This window comes from Lepidochelys olivacea, assembly GCF_965140295.1.
Source record: "Lepidochelys olivacea isolate rLepOli2 genome assembly, chromosome: 4".
NCBI lineage: Eukaryota > Metazoa > Chordata > Testudines > Cheloniidae > Lepidochelys > Lepidochelys olivacea.
The window spans coordinates 124707546-124724409 of record NC_140414.1 but is presented as its reverse complement, the minus strand read 5'-3'; the positions used below and the strand labels follow the sequence as shown (position 1 = coordinate 124724409).

Genomic DNA, 16864 nt, shown 5'->3' with positions numbered 1-16864 from the left:
AAAAAATAAATATAAAATAATGAGCAAAGAAAACAAAAACAGTGGCCTTTCCACTCATAGGACAAGCCCACAGAAATCTGTCCCACTCCGAAGCATCACCAGTCACAAAGATGCTTCATGGCACTTTTATGAGGGCTTTATCCTGCAGGGGAGGGAACAAGCCTGTAATAATTAATATCATGATGAGAGACACTGAGGCTTGTGGTTTAAATTATTTAAATTTAACAAAAAGATAAGAGAAATGACTAAGAAAATCAGATTTTATTTACATATGAGTTAAATACAGATAGATTTAGATTTACTGATAGACAGAGAGATGCTCTGTTGCCAATTGACACTCTGTCTCTCACTCTACACATACAGAAACACACAGAAAATACTTGGAAACCATTCCATTTTCATTGAAAAGATACTGAATAACATTTAAAGTGTCAGAGTTGTTTCTGGGCAGTTTGGAAAAGCCAGTCTGTGTTTGCTGGCACCCTCCAGAACCGTCTGAATCAGCTCTCTCTTACATAATGATGAAGTCTACTTACCTGTGCCCACTGTTGGGAAAATAATCCACTGGCCATCTGTCCACAGAATGAATCTTCACAGCAGACAAAAAAGACTGCTACACAAACACACTGATGTTTCAGCTACTCTCTCTTTTTTTCAATAAGCCTAAAATACTAGCCGCTGCAATTGTTTGCTGTTATGTTATCCCCCTACTGTTACTCACACCTTCTTGTCAACTGTCTGAAATGGGCCATCTTGATTATCACTACAAAAGTTTTTTTCTCCTGCTAATAGATCATCTTAATTAATTAGCCTCTTAGAGTTGGTATGGCAACTTCCACCTTTTCATGTTCTCCGTATTTATATATATCTTCCTACTATATGTTCCATTCTATGCATCTGATGAAGTGGGCTGTAGCCCACGAAAGCTTATGCTCAGATAAATTTGTTAGTCTCTAAGGTGCCAAAAGTATTCCTCGTTCTTTTTGTGGATACAGACTAACACGGCTGCTACTCTGAAACCTTTACTCAGAAAGGCTCTAGCTATCTTCTTTAATGCATTAACTGTCATATTCTATATAGGATGTAGTTAGTATGCAGGACAGCATACTGTCCTGCATACTAACTCATGCTAAGATAGGGTAATGAAATCTCATGCTTCAGTGCATCTGGTGATCCCCTCAGTGGTCAGGAAGGATTTCATCCTATGCACAGTATTGCTTAACTGTCTGGGTGATTATCAGTGTGGGTTTTTTCTCCATCTTCCTCTAAACCATCATGTAGTGTCCATTGCCTGAAGCAACACTTTTAATGGTTCGATGGTATTCAATTTGGCAAATGCTCACAGTATGATTGCGCATTGTTATGTTTACTCCTGCACACTGGGAAGTGGGAACTGGGGGGAAGAGAAGCCACTGCATGACAATAAACCCCCAGGTAAATAGTGAGATATCAAACTTTTAAAACAGCAACAACAAAAGATTCCGGGAATTTTGCATGAAAGTCAATAACAAAAATACTTTTCTCCATTATTTTGAACCAACCTTACTTCTCGTACCATACTCGCTTCACTTTCACAATGGTGTTCCAGGGACAGCAAACAGACTTCACTGCATTTCAGTTGCACACTGGGAGATCAAGAAGCAAATTACGCTATTGTACTCAGTGGCTTGCCAGTTTTATCTCTCTGTCTCATTAATTACATGAACTTTCAAATCTGGAATGTCAAAGTGGATGGAGGGTCCTTGCTGTTTTCCTCACATCTTCTAGATTTCCCAGCTGCTGCAGTTAGTCATGAGATTTACTAATCTTCTGCGCATTTGATGCAAAAGCGACAGAGTGTTTGTTCTCCTGCTCTTTATCTTCATCTTGCTTCATTGCAAAATAATCAAGGGACTCATAAAGTGTGGAAATAGCCTTGAAAACCAAAGAAAACTCTCATCAAATTGACTTATACTATTCAAGTGTGTTTTAAGCTGAATAATTATCTAACACATCACCTAGAATAGGACCCAAGGAACCTGATTTGACCCATCTCAAAAGTCAGAGTTCTACATTTAGAAATAAGCCCAAGCCACAATACTTGGATTCAAATGCAAAGTTTTCCCCATCTTTGGAACCAGGGGTTTCATTTATCCCATTATAGGAAGGGGCCAGATGCAAAGTTCTCATTTGGATCTAAATCCCACAAAATTTGCAGTGGTTGATCCTGACTTTAGTTCAGGTCCATTCCTATTTAAATGGCACCAGAACTGGGCTGGGTTTTCTACCACCATGACCTTTCAAGCCCCGTAATGTCCCCACTATACATGGGTTTATGTACAAAACCATAGTGCTATTTCCTTTAGCTGCTATTTTCGATGTAATCTATCTGGCGTCCAATTGCTGTGCTACCTAGGTGCTATTCGGAGTCATACAAAATGACCAATTTTCATTTCATGAGTATTTGTGGGTAAAATCTTTGTGGTCTTTAGATGAGATCTGCAGCAAAATCCTGGGGAGACCCAAACGTCTCCCTGAAAACCCACATACATGTGCATGCACACAGCACAAGATTCTGTTATGCCTGGGGTGTTTACCACAGAATCATCTCGTTAACTCTCCCAAAATCCTTAGCCTTGTGCAGTACACAATAGTGTGATAATGGACATCAAGAATTGGATGTTTTTTAATTTGTCCTCACAATAACTGTTTTGAGGAAAGTATTATCATCCCCGTTTTTACAGAAGGGAAACTGAGGCCCAGATAGATGACGTGGCTTGCAGTAGGAAATCTGTGACAGAGTCAATAATATGACCCAAGCCTGGATTCCCAGCCCTGTTCTTCAGCCACATGATCACCCTTTCTCCCCAAGAGGTAGAAAACAACGACAACTGCCTTGATACCTAAACAAGTAGAAACTGTGGAGCTCATAGCTATGTGGCATCCACTTTGTGAGAACGTAAATTAGAGATGGCAGATAGATTTGCACAGGATATAAGATGTGGATTCAGATATGAATAAACTTAGGTTGCAGCAGCATGACACTCGCTGTCTCCAGAAAAGGTACCTAATGCAACCCAGGCAAAAAATAGCAAAAGCTCATTTAAAGCAAGCAAAAAACTTTCTAAACAATTGCTGCAAACTTTTGTGACACTTGTCATCTGATCCAACTAATAACAAGGTAGTCTTGGAAATGAAAGATCACAATTCATATTAAAATGATCATATCTGTATTAGAATGTAAAAGGTACATGACAAGAGGTGACTGTGGCTAACAGCCATTTAGTTATAAAATAACAACAACAACAATAGATCTTTCATAATTATATTCACACATCTTCTGGATGACTCTCATTGTCCATGCAAAGCCATTGCAGCTAATGGCTATCAGTGAACTGATTGCTTTGCACCCCAGCTTTGATGCTTGCCTTCTCATTCTCAACACAATTTTTCTCATGTCCTCATCAAATATTAACAAGTAACAGAGCTATCCACCATAATAAGAGGTCTACTTTTATATTTTAAATGAAATTAATAGATTTTTAAAAAAATATTTTGATTGAGGTAATATCTTTTACTGGGCCAACAGAAGTTGGTTCAGTGAAAATTCAGCCACCTTGTCTCACAAATACACTGGGATCAAGATGGCTACAACAACAGTGCAAAAATTATTTTGGTATTTCCTGTAGTATTACAAAATAAACTCTTTAATCATCGAATCACAGAACTGGAAGGGACCTTGAGAGGTCAGGAAGGGACCCAGGGTGAATCAATGCATTCTGGTGAAGAAGCTCTCAATTATATATTTTTCCAAAAAATTACTCTTGTCCTGACCATTTGTGCCCTCCATGGCAATTACCAGTGGATTTTCAGGAGTGGTAACAACAACACTAATGAGATACTGTGTATGAGGTGAGAAGCCAAGAACTTCTGTGTTTTAATATCAGCAGCTCTGTCTATAACCACCTCTGTGGCCTTTGGCACTTTACCTAACCACTCTGGGCTTCATTTAGTGTAAGCCTGTGAAACTCCCACTGATTTCAATGGGAACTGTGTCTGCTAGGGTTGAATTTGGTCCTCTGTCTCTCAATATCCCGATCTGTTAACCTAGATATTGTGAGAATTTATTATTTAAGGTTAAAACAGTGGTTTGATGATGTCAGGGGCTATATTTAAGGGCTAACCACCCCACACCCCCACCTGTTATCCTGCTACAGCTAGTGTGCTTAGGGTTAGGTGAATAACTTCCAAACAAATGGAACAGCTATGAATTTTTATGATGCCATGGACACCTTTACTGCTGATGGCAGTACAAAGACCCATAAAGATGCCTTAACCGGCTTCATGGGGTCTCCCCAAAACAGGGGAATCTGGAGGCAGGTGTAACTGGTTCTATGCCATCCCCAATGTAGGGATGTCCTAGGCGTAGCCAGGGAAAAGGGGCATGGCTGAGCGCTACTGCATTCCAGTGATCTCCAGATGCTGGAATGGTACCTTGAGCTGAACCAGGACCAAAGGGAGGAGCAGAGAGACAGTGTAAAGCCAACTTTCCCAGTCCCTAGCTACATTGCGGTGTTGCTCCAGCACCAGTGAGACGCTGAACCTCTTGAGTACAATATGGTATAGCCTCCTTACTCCTCTTGCTTACTTAATATATACATACTTGTGTTCTGTGCTTTCCCCACAATGTAAAGTACACTGAAGCTGCTAACCATGGCTGCAGTAGCAATAGGGGACAATGCTGAGGCATGCTATAGCATTTCAGGGGGAAGAGTATGATACGGCCTTCCCAACATGCAGAGTTTTAAATAAAATTAAGCAAGTTTGCTTTGCTCTTATTGACAATGCATTTCATTTTATTTCACGGCTTTACATTGTGCAGTAGGATACTGTACTGTACTAAATAACAGCAACTTCCTGTTCTCCTGTTAAATTCTGTCTGCTCAATTGAACCTCCGTGAGAACCTCACTTCGGAGCACACTTGTAGGTCGACCCCTGCTGTAAATCGCTTACCCATTCTGATGAGTTTGATAAAGAAGAATTTATCTCATCTGCTTCATTTCTCTCATTTCCTTCCTCCAGTTCAGTAACCTGAAGCGTCTGTTCCTCATGGGTCCTTCTCTCTGGCACTGAAGGTGGATGGAACACATTTATGTGACATAAATACAAAGCAGAGCCATTATTTTGTTTATTACACATTTCAGGAGTCACACATCAATGCTTTGTGAGGGTAGATTGATGGAGATTGATCTTTCATTGGTCTCCATGGCATCCAAAGGGGAGTGTAGACCTACTGTGTGCTAGTGAAGGGTGCCCAGACACCAAACTTCTGCAGTCCCTTTTATACACCATACAGCTCACCTTTGCAGGGTCCATGTGTGGCAGCACATTGTAGAGACACATTTACTCTTTCCAGGACTGTGAGTAATCCAAGCAAGGGAGGGTGTATAGTGATTGCAGGTGCATAAGAAGGGTCCATGCAAACACACATGGAGCATGCCTCATAATAAATGCCTGGAATGCCCCACCTACCGCTCATTGCTTGTAGTACCCATGAAGAGCCAGGATTGGAGGCACAATAGTTGTACCATGCAATTCCCCTCCTAGTGCTGCTTTTTTAGGTGCACACATACTCTGAGACCAGCATTTGCTGGTAGGGACTATATGGAAAAATGCAGGGCCACTTACCAGTGTTTTTTGAGTTCTGCTGCTTTTTGTAACGGAGATAGAAACAGCCCCCTGATATTAGGAAAGGAAAGATGGCCAGAATTGCCATAAAATGATAGTTTTCCATTGATTCAGCTTCTGCAATAAAACATTTCAAATCAAGTTACTTATTACTTAAAAGCACCATGTTAGGTTTTTAGATATACGTGTGTTCTACTGCCTCAATGGCTAGGTTCAATCCTAGTAAATATTAGATCCCACAAACACTTAAACATGTGTGTGATTTTGCTCATTTGAATAATCCCTTCAATAGGACAACTCATGTAAACAAAGTTACACACATGCTTAAGTGTTTGCAGGTTTGGGCCCTAAAATAAAAATGATTAATGTTTTGCAATTATACAATAAAATAATAAAATATTGCAGGTCTGTAGCATTTTTATCCTGTTTAAATCATTTGATGCCCATTGCAATGCTTGCCATAAGTGAATCAAAAATGCCTAATATTTTATCTCCTAATCTTGCTTGTTTTTATAAATTAATAAAACATAATAAATGATAAAAACTCTACCACTGGGGTGAGCTCATGACTAAACTGAGTAACGGTGTGACTCAGTGATGCAACCATTGCCTTTCCTCACTCCATCCCTCTCCCTAGCGTTTATCATCCTCATTCACTGTCTCACATCTAAATTATAGACTGTAAGCTCTTCCAGGCTTCACAGTGTCGTTCTAGGGCTTCTGTGAAGCACCCAGAAGACCTGAGGGTGCTATAAATAATAATTTCATGAATCCTCTCAGCAATCATGTGATGTCAGTAAATGAGCATTTGACAGCTGAGGAAACTAAAGCAGAGAGGTTAAGTGAATTGCCCAAGGCAACAGAAGGAGTTAGTGTCAGAGTCAGAATAAGGACATGGGTGCTCCTAATGCTCTGGTTTTTTTTGTCAGATCATTGGCTTTATAACCCTTAAGGGAGAAAAAAAGTAAGTAACACATTTCTGACTAAAAAATCTTCAGGGAGACAAATGAAGTGGCATCTCTATAGAACAATTCATGTCAATTGCTTGTTTACCTTGCTCTTCAATAATCAGAGTTGTTCCATTTCCCAGCCCTTTTTTCATGAAAGGTATTTCGGTAATTATCTCACAGAAGTAAGTTCCAGTGTCATTTCTTTTCACAACTTCGATCTTTAATACTGTCTTATCCTTGTGTGTGGCATTGGCTGTGTAGTAAAGTGTTGTTGATAGCTCTCTGCTGGTGCCCTCTTTAAAGGTGAGATGTTGTATTTTCCAGACTACTCTAAACCGCTCGACCATCTCATCGTTTTTCCAGGAACAGGTAATTTCAGCTGACATTCCAATGGATATCTTAATTTCTGATGGTGTCTGGCTGACTGTTAATTCATTGGTACCATTTGCTATTGACAAAAAACAAATAACTTTAAGTTTAGCGCAGGCATAATAAAACAGCACAATAATAATTTATGGCATTATGGAGCCTATTTTATGACAACACCCTCACTTTTTAAAAGTTAGTTACTCCTGTTTTCCCCTAAATAATTACAAATACCTTAGTGTGGCCTTAGAACACCTCAATGCCAACTGGCAAAGAGTTCACTGTTTTGTAACAGCAACCCTTGACAGGCCTGACAAACTCACAACACCCAACAGGCTGCTGTCATGGTAACCAAAGCCAAAAAGGGTCAAGTGAGGTATCTAAAAAAACCTTATTTTTGCAAGATGTAGGTATGGATGATATTTAAGGACTCGTGAATAGGTAATGAAAATATGTTTCTGAGTCTGTATCCCAGGCAGGGTTCACAAACAGGTTGTGTCAGACAAGGAGATATATCCTCACCTGTTTGCCTTGGTTCACATGTAAAATAAGCATTGTAAGCCAACATAGTAAAAGACCATTTGTATAGGACAACAAGATGAGGCTGTGAAGACAATGTGGTGTCAGCACCCCAGGGAATAAACCACGGGCGGTCAGCCTGACTCTGGGGACCAACCGAAGAACTTTAGGGATATAAGAAGGCAAAAGGACAGTGCTTTTAGTATTCATGCAAGGTGGATCCGAGCCCTGTGGTTGATGACTCTGGGAGATTGCTCTAGGTGAGAAATACTTTAGACAAGGATTTTAGCCTGTAGAAGTTAAGTTTAGACTCTAAGAAGGGTGTTATACTTTTTGTTTTATATGTAAACATTTGGTTTCCATTTGTTATCCTTAGTCACTATCTCTTAAATTTCAGCTTTTGATAATAAAGGTATGATTGTTTTCACCATAACTATATGTCGGTGCTGTGATGTTATATTGGAGCTGACCTCTGTTGAACCAAAGATGTCTCATTCTGAGTGTGCCAGTGACAGGGTCTGGATAGGACAGGAGGTGTTTTCACAGGGGCTAGGGTGCATCTATTGTTAACCTGCCAGGCAAAGTAAGGGCTGGCCGAGCCCAGAGGAAATTGGTTAGGAGATTAACAGACTGATGGCGTCAGGGTGCTGACACCCAGTAAAGCAGCAGCAGCACCAGCTGAGGCAGGGAGGTAACAAAGTGGCTCACAGTCCTGGGCACCCCAACAAGGATAACACTTTGATCATATTGAAACTAACTGTCCCTTTGAATGGTGACAGGTTTCAGAGTGGTAGCCGTGTTAGTCTGTATCAGCAAAAACAATGAGGAGTACTTGTGGCACCTTAGAGACACACAAATTTATGTGGGCATAAGCTTTCGTGGGCTAAAACCCACTTCATCAGATGCTTGGAGTGGAAAATACAATAGGCAGGTAGTAGTAATGAGGCCAACGTAATCAGGGTGGCTCATTTCAAACAGCTGACAAGAAGGTGTGAGTAACAGTAGGGGGACATTAGTTTTTTTTCACCATACTAATTTCCCCCTACTGTTACTCACACCTTCTTGTCAACTGTTTGAAGTGGGCCACCCTGATTACATTGGCATCATTACTACTACAAAAGTGATTTTTCCTCCCTTGGTATTCTACTGTTGAGAATAGCCCACTTCCACTTTAATTGAAATGTCTCGTTAGCACTGACCCCACGACTTGGTAAGGCAACTCCCATCTTTTCATGTACTGTGTATATATACCTGCCTATTGTATTTTCCACTCCAAGCATCTGATGAAGTGGGTTTTAGCCCACGAAAGCTTATGCCCAAATAAATTTGTTAGTCTCTAAGGTGCCACAAGTCCTCCTCGTTGTTTTTGGTCCTTTGAAGTTTACCTCCATTGCTGCTAATGGCGCAGTAATGGACCATTTCCCGAGTTTCATGCTCAATTTTCACTGAATTCTTAGGCCCTATAAACCCTGTACAGCCAAATCCCAAGTGAGGACACCAGGATTTGGTTCTATATTTCTCATAATCTTAAAGACATTGGTCAAGTTTTATAAGAGCTGTGCAATCCCTTTTGAAAGCGTTAGCCTGGTTTTTCTTCTTCTTTTAAACTGATGAAGCTTTCTTCCCACATAGAGAAGTTATAAGAAATCTTTCTCCTCCTTTTTTTTCACAATGTGGCTCACACGAGCTATTTATTTAATCCACCTTGATCATTTATAGTCCTACCGTGAAGGGTCCAATTCCAATCCTACCAAAATCAATGGCAACATTCCCATTTTTAATACAGTAGCAGCAGTATCAGCCCCAAGAGTTGCAAAGTTCACTTGAAATTTTATTAAGATTTAAGAGCACACCCACAAGAAAACATTGATTTTTTCCTCCCTTCCTACTTCACAATATAGTCTTTTTCAGAAAAAGCAGCTCTTGCCTTTATTATTATTTAAAACTTGTGCATCGTATCATTGGTTTGAATGGCACTTTAAATGCTGGGTACAAATGCAGTATCCACCTGAAAGATATTAGAACTGAAATGCAGAATGACCAAGATAGAACATATTGCTGAATAAACATCAGAAAAAAGGGGGAGGGGGAAAGGAAGGGAAGAATATTTAAATAGTAAGATTATTGGGTTGCTAAAGTGGCATGGTATATATCATATTAATTTCTAGGTTTTTGAACTAATTCATTTTAGGGTTTTTTTAATATTATTTTTATTGTATTAGACACGTTTCCTGCATCCCCGCCTTATTGGTTCCTCCCTCTTTGTTAAAAACACATCAGAAAACATCTTTTTTTCTCTTATCTAAATATCTTAATTTCTCTTTTCTTCTGCTTTACTATTTAGTGCTATTACTATAATATTTAACGCTGTTCAGCTTTTTGCAATACAGTTTGTATGAAAGCTGTGATACAAAAACCCAACTGTATTGTATTTCACTAGCTATTTGTTCGCGAAGAAAGTCTTTACAATATTTTAAATTTTACACTAAGAGTTAATCTTGATGAAGAACTTACTATAAAGGTCTAATTTTAAATAAAGGAAATTGATAATTATTAACTTGGTGACATCATTTTGGAATTAGTACAATGTAATTTTTTAATCTTTGGATTTCTTCTAAGACAAATATTTTTGGGCTAATGCTCTTTGAGCAACTTCTTCTAATCGCATGGTATTTTGCCAATAGTGGCTTGGATTCAGCACAAACAATAATTTTGCCTTCTGCACTACAAAAACCTGAGTAATGTTCTCCCAAACATGCACACATGGAAATCTATGTGAAGGGCTTGCACAGCAGCTACATATGTTTTAATTGATCTGTACATATTTGGGGCGTTAGCTTTTAGGTTTTTAAAACCAAACTGATTTTTTTGATTAACCCTAGAGAATTACAGATATACCAACTGCACCAAATCCCAACCCCCTCAAAACTTCAAAGAACTTACCTAAGTAGCCAAAGCACTCTGTCAAAAGGATAAATTTCAGGATAATTGTGGTCATCACTCAGGATTATTAAAGCTCTCATCAGTGCCTCTCAATTGAAAGTCAGTAAGACAAGGAGTGAGAAAGAACGTGTCAGATGTGGAGTTTAACTTCCTGTTCCCTCTGCTGTAGTTACTTCATAACATCTGAAAGCAAACAACTTTATTCTAACACATCTCTTGAATTACAATGACATTCTTCTCTTTCAAAGCCCAGCCCAATCTGTCTGAATTGCTGAACATTGTTTTTTAAATTAAGCCGAACCGCTTGTCCCTTAATAATGAACATTATCAGTCCTTGTTTTCTTCCTAGAGTATGAACACAGCTCTGAGTTTCCCCGCATATAAGTGTCCCATTTTCAAGTCAGTTTCTTGACTGTCACTCGTTTGGAAGCACTTGATAAAGATGAATTTCCCTCAGCTGCTTCGTCCCTCTCCTAGCACACTTCATCCATTTCATTAACCTTATGAATCTGTTTTTTCTAAAGGATTCTGTCTGAATCTGAGGATGAGATGAACATGCATATGACTGACACTAACCATTCCCATTACTTTATCTACTACATATTCCAATGGCATCATACCAAACCAGTGCAGCTCCGCTGACAATAGCAACGGTGGACAGCGAGTATAAACAAAGAACAGTTTGTTTAAGAAAGAATTAAGCAAAGTAAGCGGTCATGGGATAAGAGGGAAGATCCTTTTATGGACTGGTGACTGGTTAAAAGATAGGAAACACAGGGGAGGAATAAAAAGACAGTTACCTGTTCTGTAACTGGTGTTCTTTGAGATGTGTTGCTCATGTCTATTCCATGTGTGTGTTCACCACATGCACCGGAGCTGGCAGTTGTTCCCTCAGTGGTATCCATAGGGGACTGGCTCTAGCACCCTCAGGAGTGGCGTGCACATGCCATGGTATAAGGGGCGCCCCCAGCTCCCTCAATTCTCAGTTCCTTTTTGCCAGAAACTCTGACAGTGGGGAAGGAGGGCGGGTTACGGAATGGACATGAGCAACATCTCTAAGAACACCAGTTATGGAAAAGGTAACTGTCTTTTCTTCTTTGAGTGCTTGCTCATGTCTATTCCATGTTAGGTGACTCCCAAGCAGTACCAACGGAGGCAGGTAGGAGTTCATGGACATGCAGATTGCAACACCGCTCTGCCGAACCCAGCGTCATCTCTGGCCTGCTGAGTGATGGTGTAATGCACTGTGAACGTGTCAACCGAAGACCACGTCGTGGCTCTGCAGACGTTCTGGATCATGGGAATGTGCACCAGGAAAGGAATCATGGGAATGTGCCGAGGACGCCTGGACTCTGGTCAAATGGACCCTCATGATTGGCAGCGGTGGGACCTGTGCCAGCTTGTAACAGGTCTGGATGCAGGTGATCCAGCTGGAAATCCTCTGCAAGGACACTGGAAGGCCCTTCATCCTTTCTCTTAGCTCCGTCTCTAGCCAGGGGTGGTAGAGAAGGAACTGAAGAAGAAATGCCTGTACATGCTGTCTAACCTCATGGCTGGTGGGGAGCAGCAAATGCATGGGTGGGACAGACAGCTACCAAAGTTCTCCTATCAGGAGCACAGGGGCGCAGACAAACCTACAGCGGAGGACCCATAGGGACACTATTTGAAGAAGAGTAATTCTTCCACTCTACTCAGCATTGATAAGGCCTCAGCTGGAGCATTGTGTCCAGTTCTGGGCACCACATTTCAGGAAAGATGTGGGCAAATTGGAGAAAATCCGGAGGAGACCAACAAAAATTATTAAAGGTCCAGAAAACATGACCTATGAGGGAAGATTGAAAAAATTGGGCTTGGTTACTCTGGAGAAGAGAAGGCTGAGGGGGACATAAGTCTTCAAGTACATAAAAGGTTGTTGTAAAGACGAGGGTGATAAATGTTCTCCATAGCCACTGAGGACAGGACAAGAAATAATGGGTTTAAATTGCAGTAAGGGAGTTTTAGGTTGGACATTAGGATAAACCTCCTAGCTGTCAGGGTAGTTAAGCACTGGAACAAATTACCTAGGAAAGTTGTAGAATCTCCATCATTGGAGGTTTTTATGAACAAATTAGGCAAACATCTGGCTGACTTCAGTTTCACTCAAGAAAGCAAATGGAGGAAGAGACTTTTGAATCATTTTTCACTAACCTAAAGACAAGAAGTCCGGAAGTGTAATTTCCAGACTCTGTCTGAGTCAATGATAAGGGAGCTTGGCTTGTTTAGCCTAACTAAAAGAAGGTTGAGGGGAGATATGATTGCTCTCTATAAATATATCAGAGGGATAAATACCAGAGAGGGAGAGGAATTATTTAAACTCAGTACCAATGTGGACACAAGAACAAATGGATATAAACTGGCCACTAGGAAATTTAGATTAGAAATTAGACGAAGGTTTCTAACCATCAGAGGAGTGAAGTTTTGGAATAGCCTTCCGAGGGAAGTAGTGGGGGCAAAAGATCTATCTTGCTTTAAGATTAAACTCGATAAGTTTATGGAGGAGATGGTATGATGGGATAACATGGTTTTGGTAATTAAATATTCATGGTAAATAGGCCCAATGGCCTGTGATGGGTTTTTAGATGGGGTAAGATCCAAGTTACCCGGGAAAGAATTTTCTGTAGTATCTGGCTGATGAATCTTGCCCATATGCTCAGGGTTTAGCTGATCGCCATATTTGGGGTCGGGAAGGAATTTTCCTCCAGGGCAGATTGGAAGGCCCTGGAGGTTTTTCGCCTTCCTCTGTAGCATGGGGCACGGGTCACTTGCTGGAGGATTCTCTGCTCCTTGAGGTCTTCAAACTACAATTTGAGGACTTCAATAGCACAGATATAGGTGTGAGGTCTTTTTTAGGAGTGGTGGGTGAAATTCTGTAGCCTGCATTGTGCAGGAGGTCAGACTAGATGATCATAATGGTCCCTTCTGGCCTAAATATCTATGAGTCTATGAGTCTATGAGATCAAATTGTGATGGGTACAAAAGATATCAGTGCGGAGGAGAGCAGGAAAGACTGTTAGAAGAGCCAGATCTAAATCTGGAAAAAGCAGTGAGAATTTGCCAATCTGCTGAACTTAGTCGACAACTATTGTACATTTTAGAAAAAAAAAAACCCACAAAGATGTGAATATAGACTTAATAAGAAAAAGTGAAAAACAAGTCTATGGAGGGAAAACAGAGTGAAAGTATTAAAGTTAAAAAAACGAGCATATGAAAGAATGTTCCAGATGTGAAAGGAGGCACCAATCTAGACAAATGTCCAGCATATTGTCAAACCTGTCACATCTGCAAGAAATAGAATCATTTTGCACAAGTTTGCAAACAGAGAAGTCTGGAAAAACTTAGAAATGCACACTGAGCTCAAAATTTGAAAGTCTCAAAGAAGATACCGAATAAGGATTACAGAGCTGACATTACACAGGAAGAAAATTTGTTTCTGGGTATTTTTCTAGTTGCATGAATAACTGGTTTCTTTGTTTCATTTAGCTCTATATTATACATTGTATACAATTTACTAATGCCAGTGAATAACTTTGGAAATGGATGTGCTAATTCCAGAGCCAACATAATCAATTTACTGAAGATTTATCAGTAATTGAAGGAATTCTGTTTAAAGGTAATAGAATAGTAATTCCCTTAGGGTTAACAGCAGGCATGTTGAAATGCTTACACAAGGGATATTTACACATAGAAAAATGTAAATGTAGAGCAAGAGAAGTTCTGTATTGGCCACAAATGAACTAAACATGGAGGATTATATAAAAGACTGTGACATGTGTCAAAAATATAGAAATGCTGAGTCTAAACAACCTCTGACATTTATTCAAGAAAACAGAAGACCTTGGCCTAAAATAGGTTTAGAGCTATTTGAATATAAAGGACATGCATAATTTATAGTTACTGATTATTTTTTGGCATTTTCCTGAAATATATAGACTAAAAAACAATGTGCTAATTAATAAAATTACATCAATTTTTGGAAGGCATGGCATTCCCAATATAGTAATAACTGATAATGGACCTTTATTTCAGTCAAGAGTTTAAAAGATTTGCCATAGTATATGATTTCAGATATATCACATCAAGTTCAGGTTACCCACAGTCTAATGGGCTAGTTGAAAATGGTGTTAAAATAGTAAAAAGATTACTAATAAAGGCTGAAGAAACAAATACTGATTTATATTTGGCATTATTAAATTACAGAACATTGCCATTACAACAAGTTTTATCCCCTGAACAATTGTTATTTACAGAAAGGTTAGAAACACATTACCTATGTTTTTTCAAGAAGGGTATAAGTATAAATATCAGTCAAGTTTGTAATCAAAAGAATTATTTTGATAGAAGATCACATAAACTACCTTATCTGAAACCAAATGAGAGAGTGTACATCTATAATGGTAGAAACTGGGCTCAGAAAGCCACTGTAACGAAAGAGGTAGCCCCTAAGTCTTAGGATGTCATGACTAATAGTGCTCAAGTGTATAGACAAAATTGGAGACACTTGCAAATGTTACCTGCAAGATTAGATTTAGCTCACAAAGAAATAATATAATACAGCAACAAGTACAGCAAGAAAATGAAAAGGATGTAATTCCTCTAAGTAATAAGAATAACGTCCATAATACAGGAGATGTGGTGTTACTCTTGCTTTAGGACGGGGGTGGGCAAACTTTTTGACCTGAGGGCCACATCTGAATATGGAAATTGTATGGAGGGCCATGAATGCTCATGAAATTAACAATTCAGCGATATTCAAATAAACTCTATTTAATAAAGATACATTTGAATGGAAATAAACATAAAACTTTGCTTACTATTATAAACATACCATCATAATTAAACCAAACTTACCTCCTTTCCACACCCTCTTTGATTAATGTGAACAATGCAGCTGGTCATCTTTCTTTACAATGGCATCAAAGTCCAGTGTCATTCTCATTGGGGAAATCCACATTCATTAAAAGTTTGTATATAGTAAGGGATGTTACTGAGGTGGGGTGGGAGGACTCATGGGATGTGGCATGGGGGGGCTCTATAAGGGATGTTACCAAGGTGTGGGGAGGGGATAGGGCTGTCCCTAGCTATTCTGGGGCCCTATGCAGCCCCCCCACAGGGGTGGGGACTGGGGCACCAGGCCTCCATGTGGAGGTGGGGCTGGCACCAGGCCTCCATGGGGGTGGGGACTTGTGTTGCGGTTCAGTGATGAGACAGAACACAGCTTTATGCAAGCAAACAGGCTGGTCAGCGGAGATGGGCTGTTCTGCCCCCCCTGCCTTCCACCTTCTCCTTTTATTATATTTCTCCCCCTAAGCATTACACACTGCTACACAAAGGAATGTATGACGTTGATTCAGATGCTTAGTTACCATCCTCTATCTACTACAATCCTGGTTCTCAGGCCTTGAGCCCAGGCTAAAGAAACCTCCCACAGTTGCTGTCCAAACAATCAAGTTCTCAGGGTTCATATCTAGCCCTTGTCCTTGGATAGAGCAATGTGTGCATTGCTTCTAGGAAACAGTCAGGGTGTGCCCCGCCTGCTTCCAGGTGGAATAGCTAGACATTAACCCTTCAGACTTGGGAGGCAGGAGGGAACCACCCCCCAGCACTCTCCGGTGGCGTGGCTGGGGCCTGGTTGCTGCACTTCGTGCTGCCGGTGAGTGCAGGCCTGGCCCTGCTGTGGTCCTCAGGGGTGGGAAGAGACAGGGCTGGGGCGGGGAAGGGCTGGAGTGGGGGAGGGGCTGGGGCGGAGCAGGGGTAGGGGTCATGGGGAAAAGGCAGGGCAGCGGCTGGAGTAGCACACAGCTTAATGTACACTTAAGCATGTGTACTTTGCGTATGGGTAAGGATGGATCTGGGAGCAGGACTCCTGGAGTTTGGAGCGGTCGGCGGCGAGGGGGCTCTACAGGGATGGTACTGGGGACCCCAAGGGGCCTTGCTGGCAGTGACACCAAGGCAGCCATACCAGACACTGCCATGGGTGGAGGCACCCTAGCTGGGATGGGTGCGGCCCCTGGGTGGTTTTGAGAGTCTTAAGGGTGGGTCCGCAGGAGAGCGGGAGGGTCTGGGCCGCAGCGATTGGCTGATGAGAAATGAAGCGAGTCTCTCGGAGGAGCGGTGCCTCAGGGATTAGTCGATCAAGGAGCTCACGGATCCTAACTGGACTCGATTAGGGGCAGTATCCTGCAATGTGGCTGGCCTTCATCATTGGCTACTTTGTGCAGAGGTGGGAGATCACTCTGCAGCCCCCTTCCTCCCGCCTCCAGACACGGACTTGGCGGTGAGGCTGCACCCAACCCCGACACAGAGCAAGGGCTGAGCCTCCCCAGAAACATCCCGGGGTCCTGCCCATCCACACAATGCCCACCAAGAAAGCAAGCAAGAG

The 16864-nt window shown here is 41.1% G+C and overlaps 1 protein-coding gene across 2 annotated transcripts; it reads right to left on the bottom strand.

Moving 5' to 3' along the window:
• Positions 1 to 275: 275 nt before the first annotated feature.
• On the bottom strand, positions 276 to 16047 carry LOC311519168 (uncharacterized protein). 2 transcript variants are annotated; one of them, XM_084625449.1, is made up of 6 exons: positions 15334 to 16047; positions 10447 to 10629; positions 6722 to 7066; positions 5669 to 5785; positions 4994 to 5109; positions 276 to 1914 (listed from the first exon to the last, which is right to left on the bottom strand). In XM_084625449.1, exons 2-6 carry the CDS (start codon positions 10499 to 10501, stop codon positions 1786 to 1788), a joined length of 762 nt encoding a protein of 253 aa, XP_084481575.1. In that variant the 5' UTR covers positions 10502 to 10629; positions 15334 to 16047; the 3' UTR covers positions 276 to 1785. The 2 variants fall into 2 exon arrangements, with proteins under 2 accessions (XP_084481575.1, XP_084481576.1); XM_084625450.1 differs by having other exon boundaries at positions 5669 to 5782.
• Between the last annotated feature and the right edge of the window lie 817 nt (positions 16048 to 16864).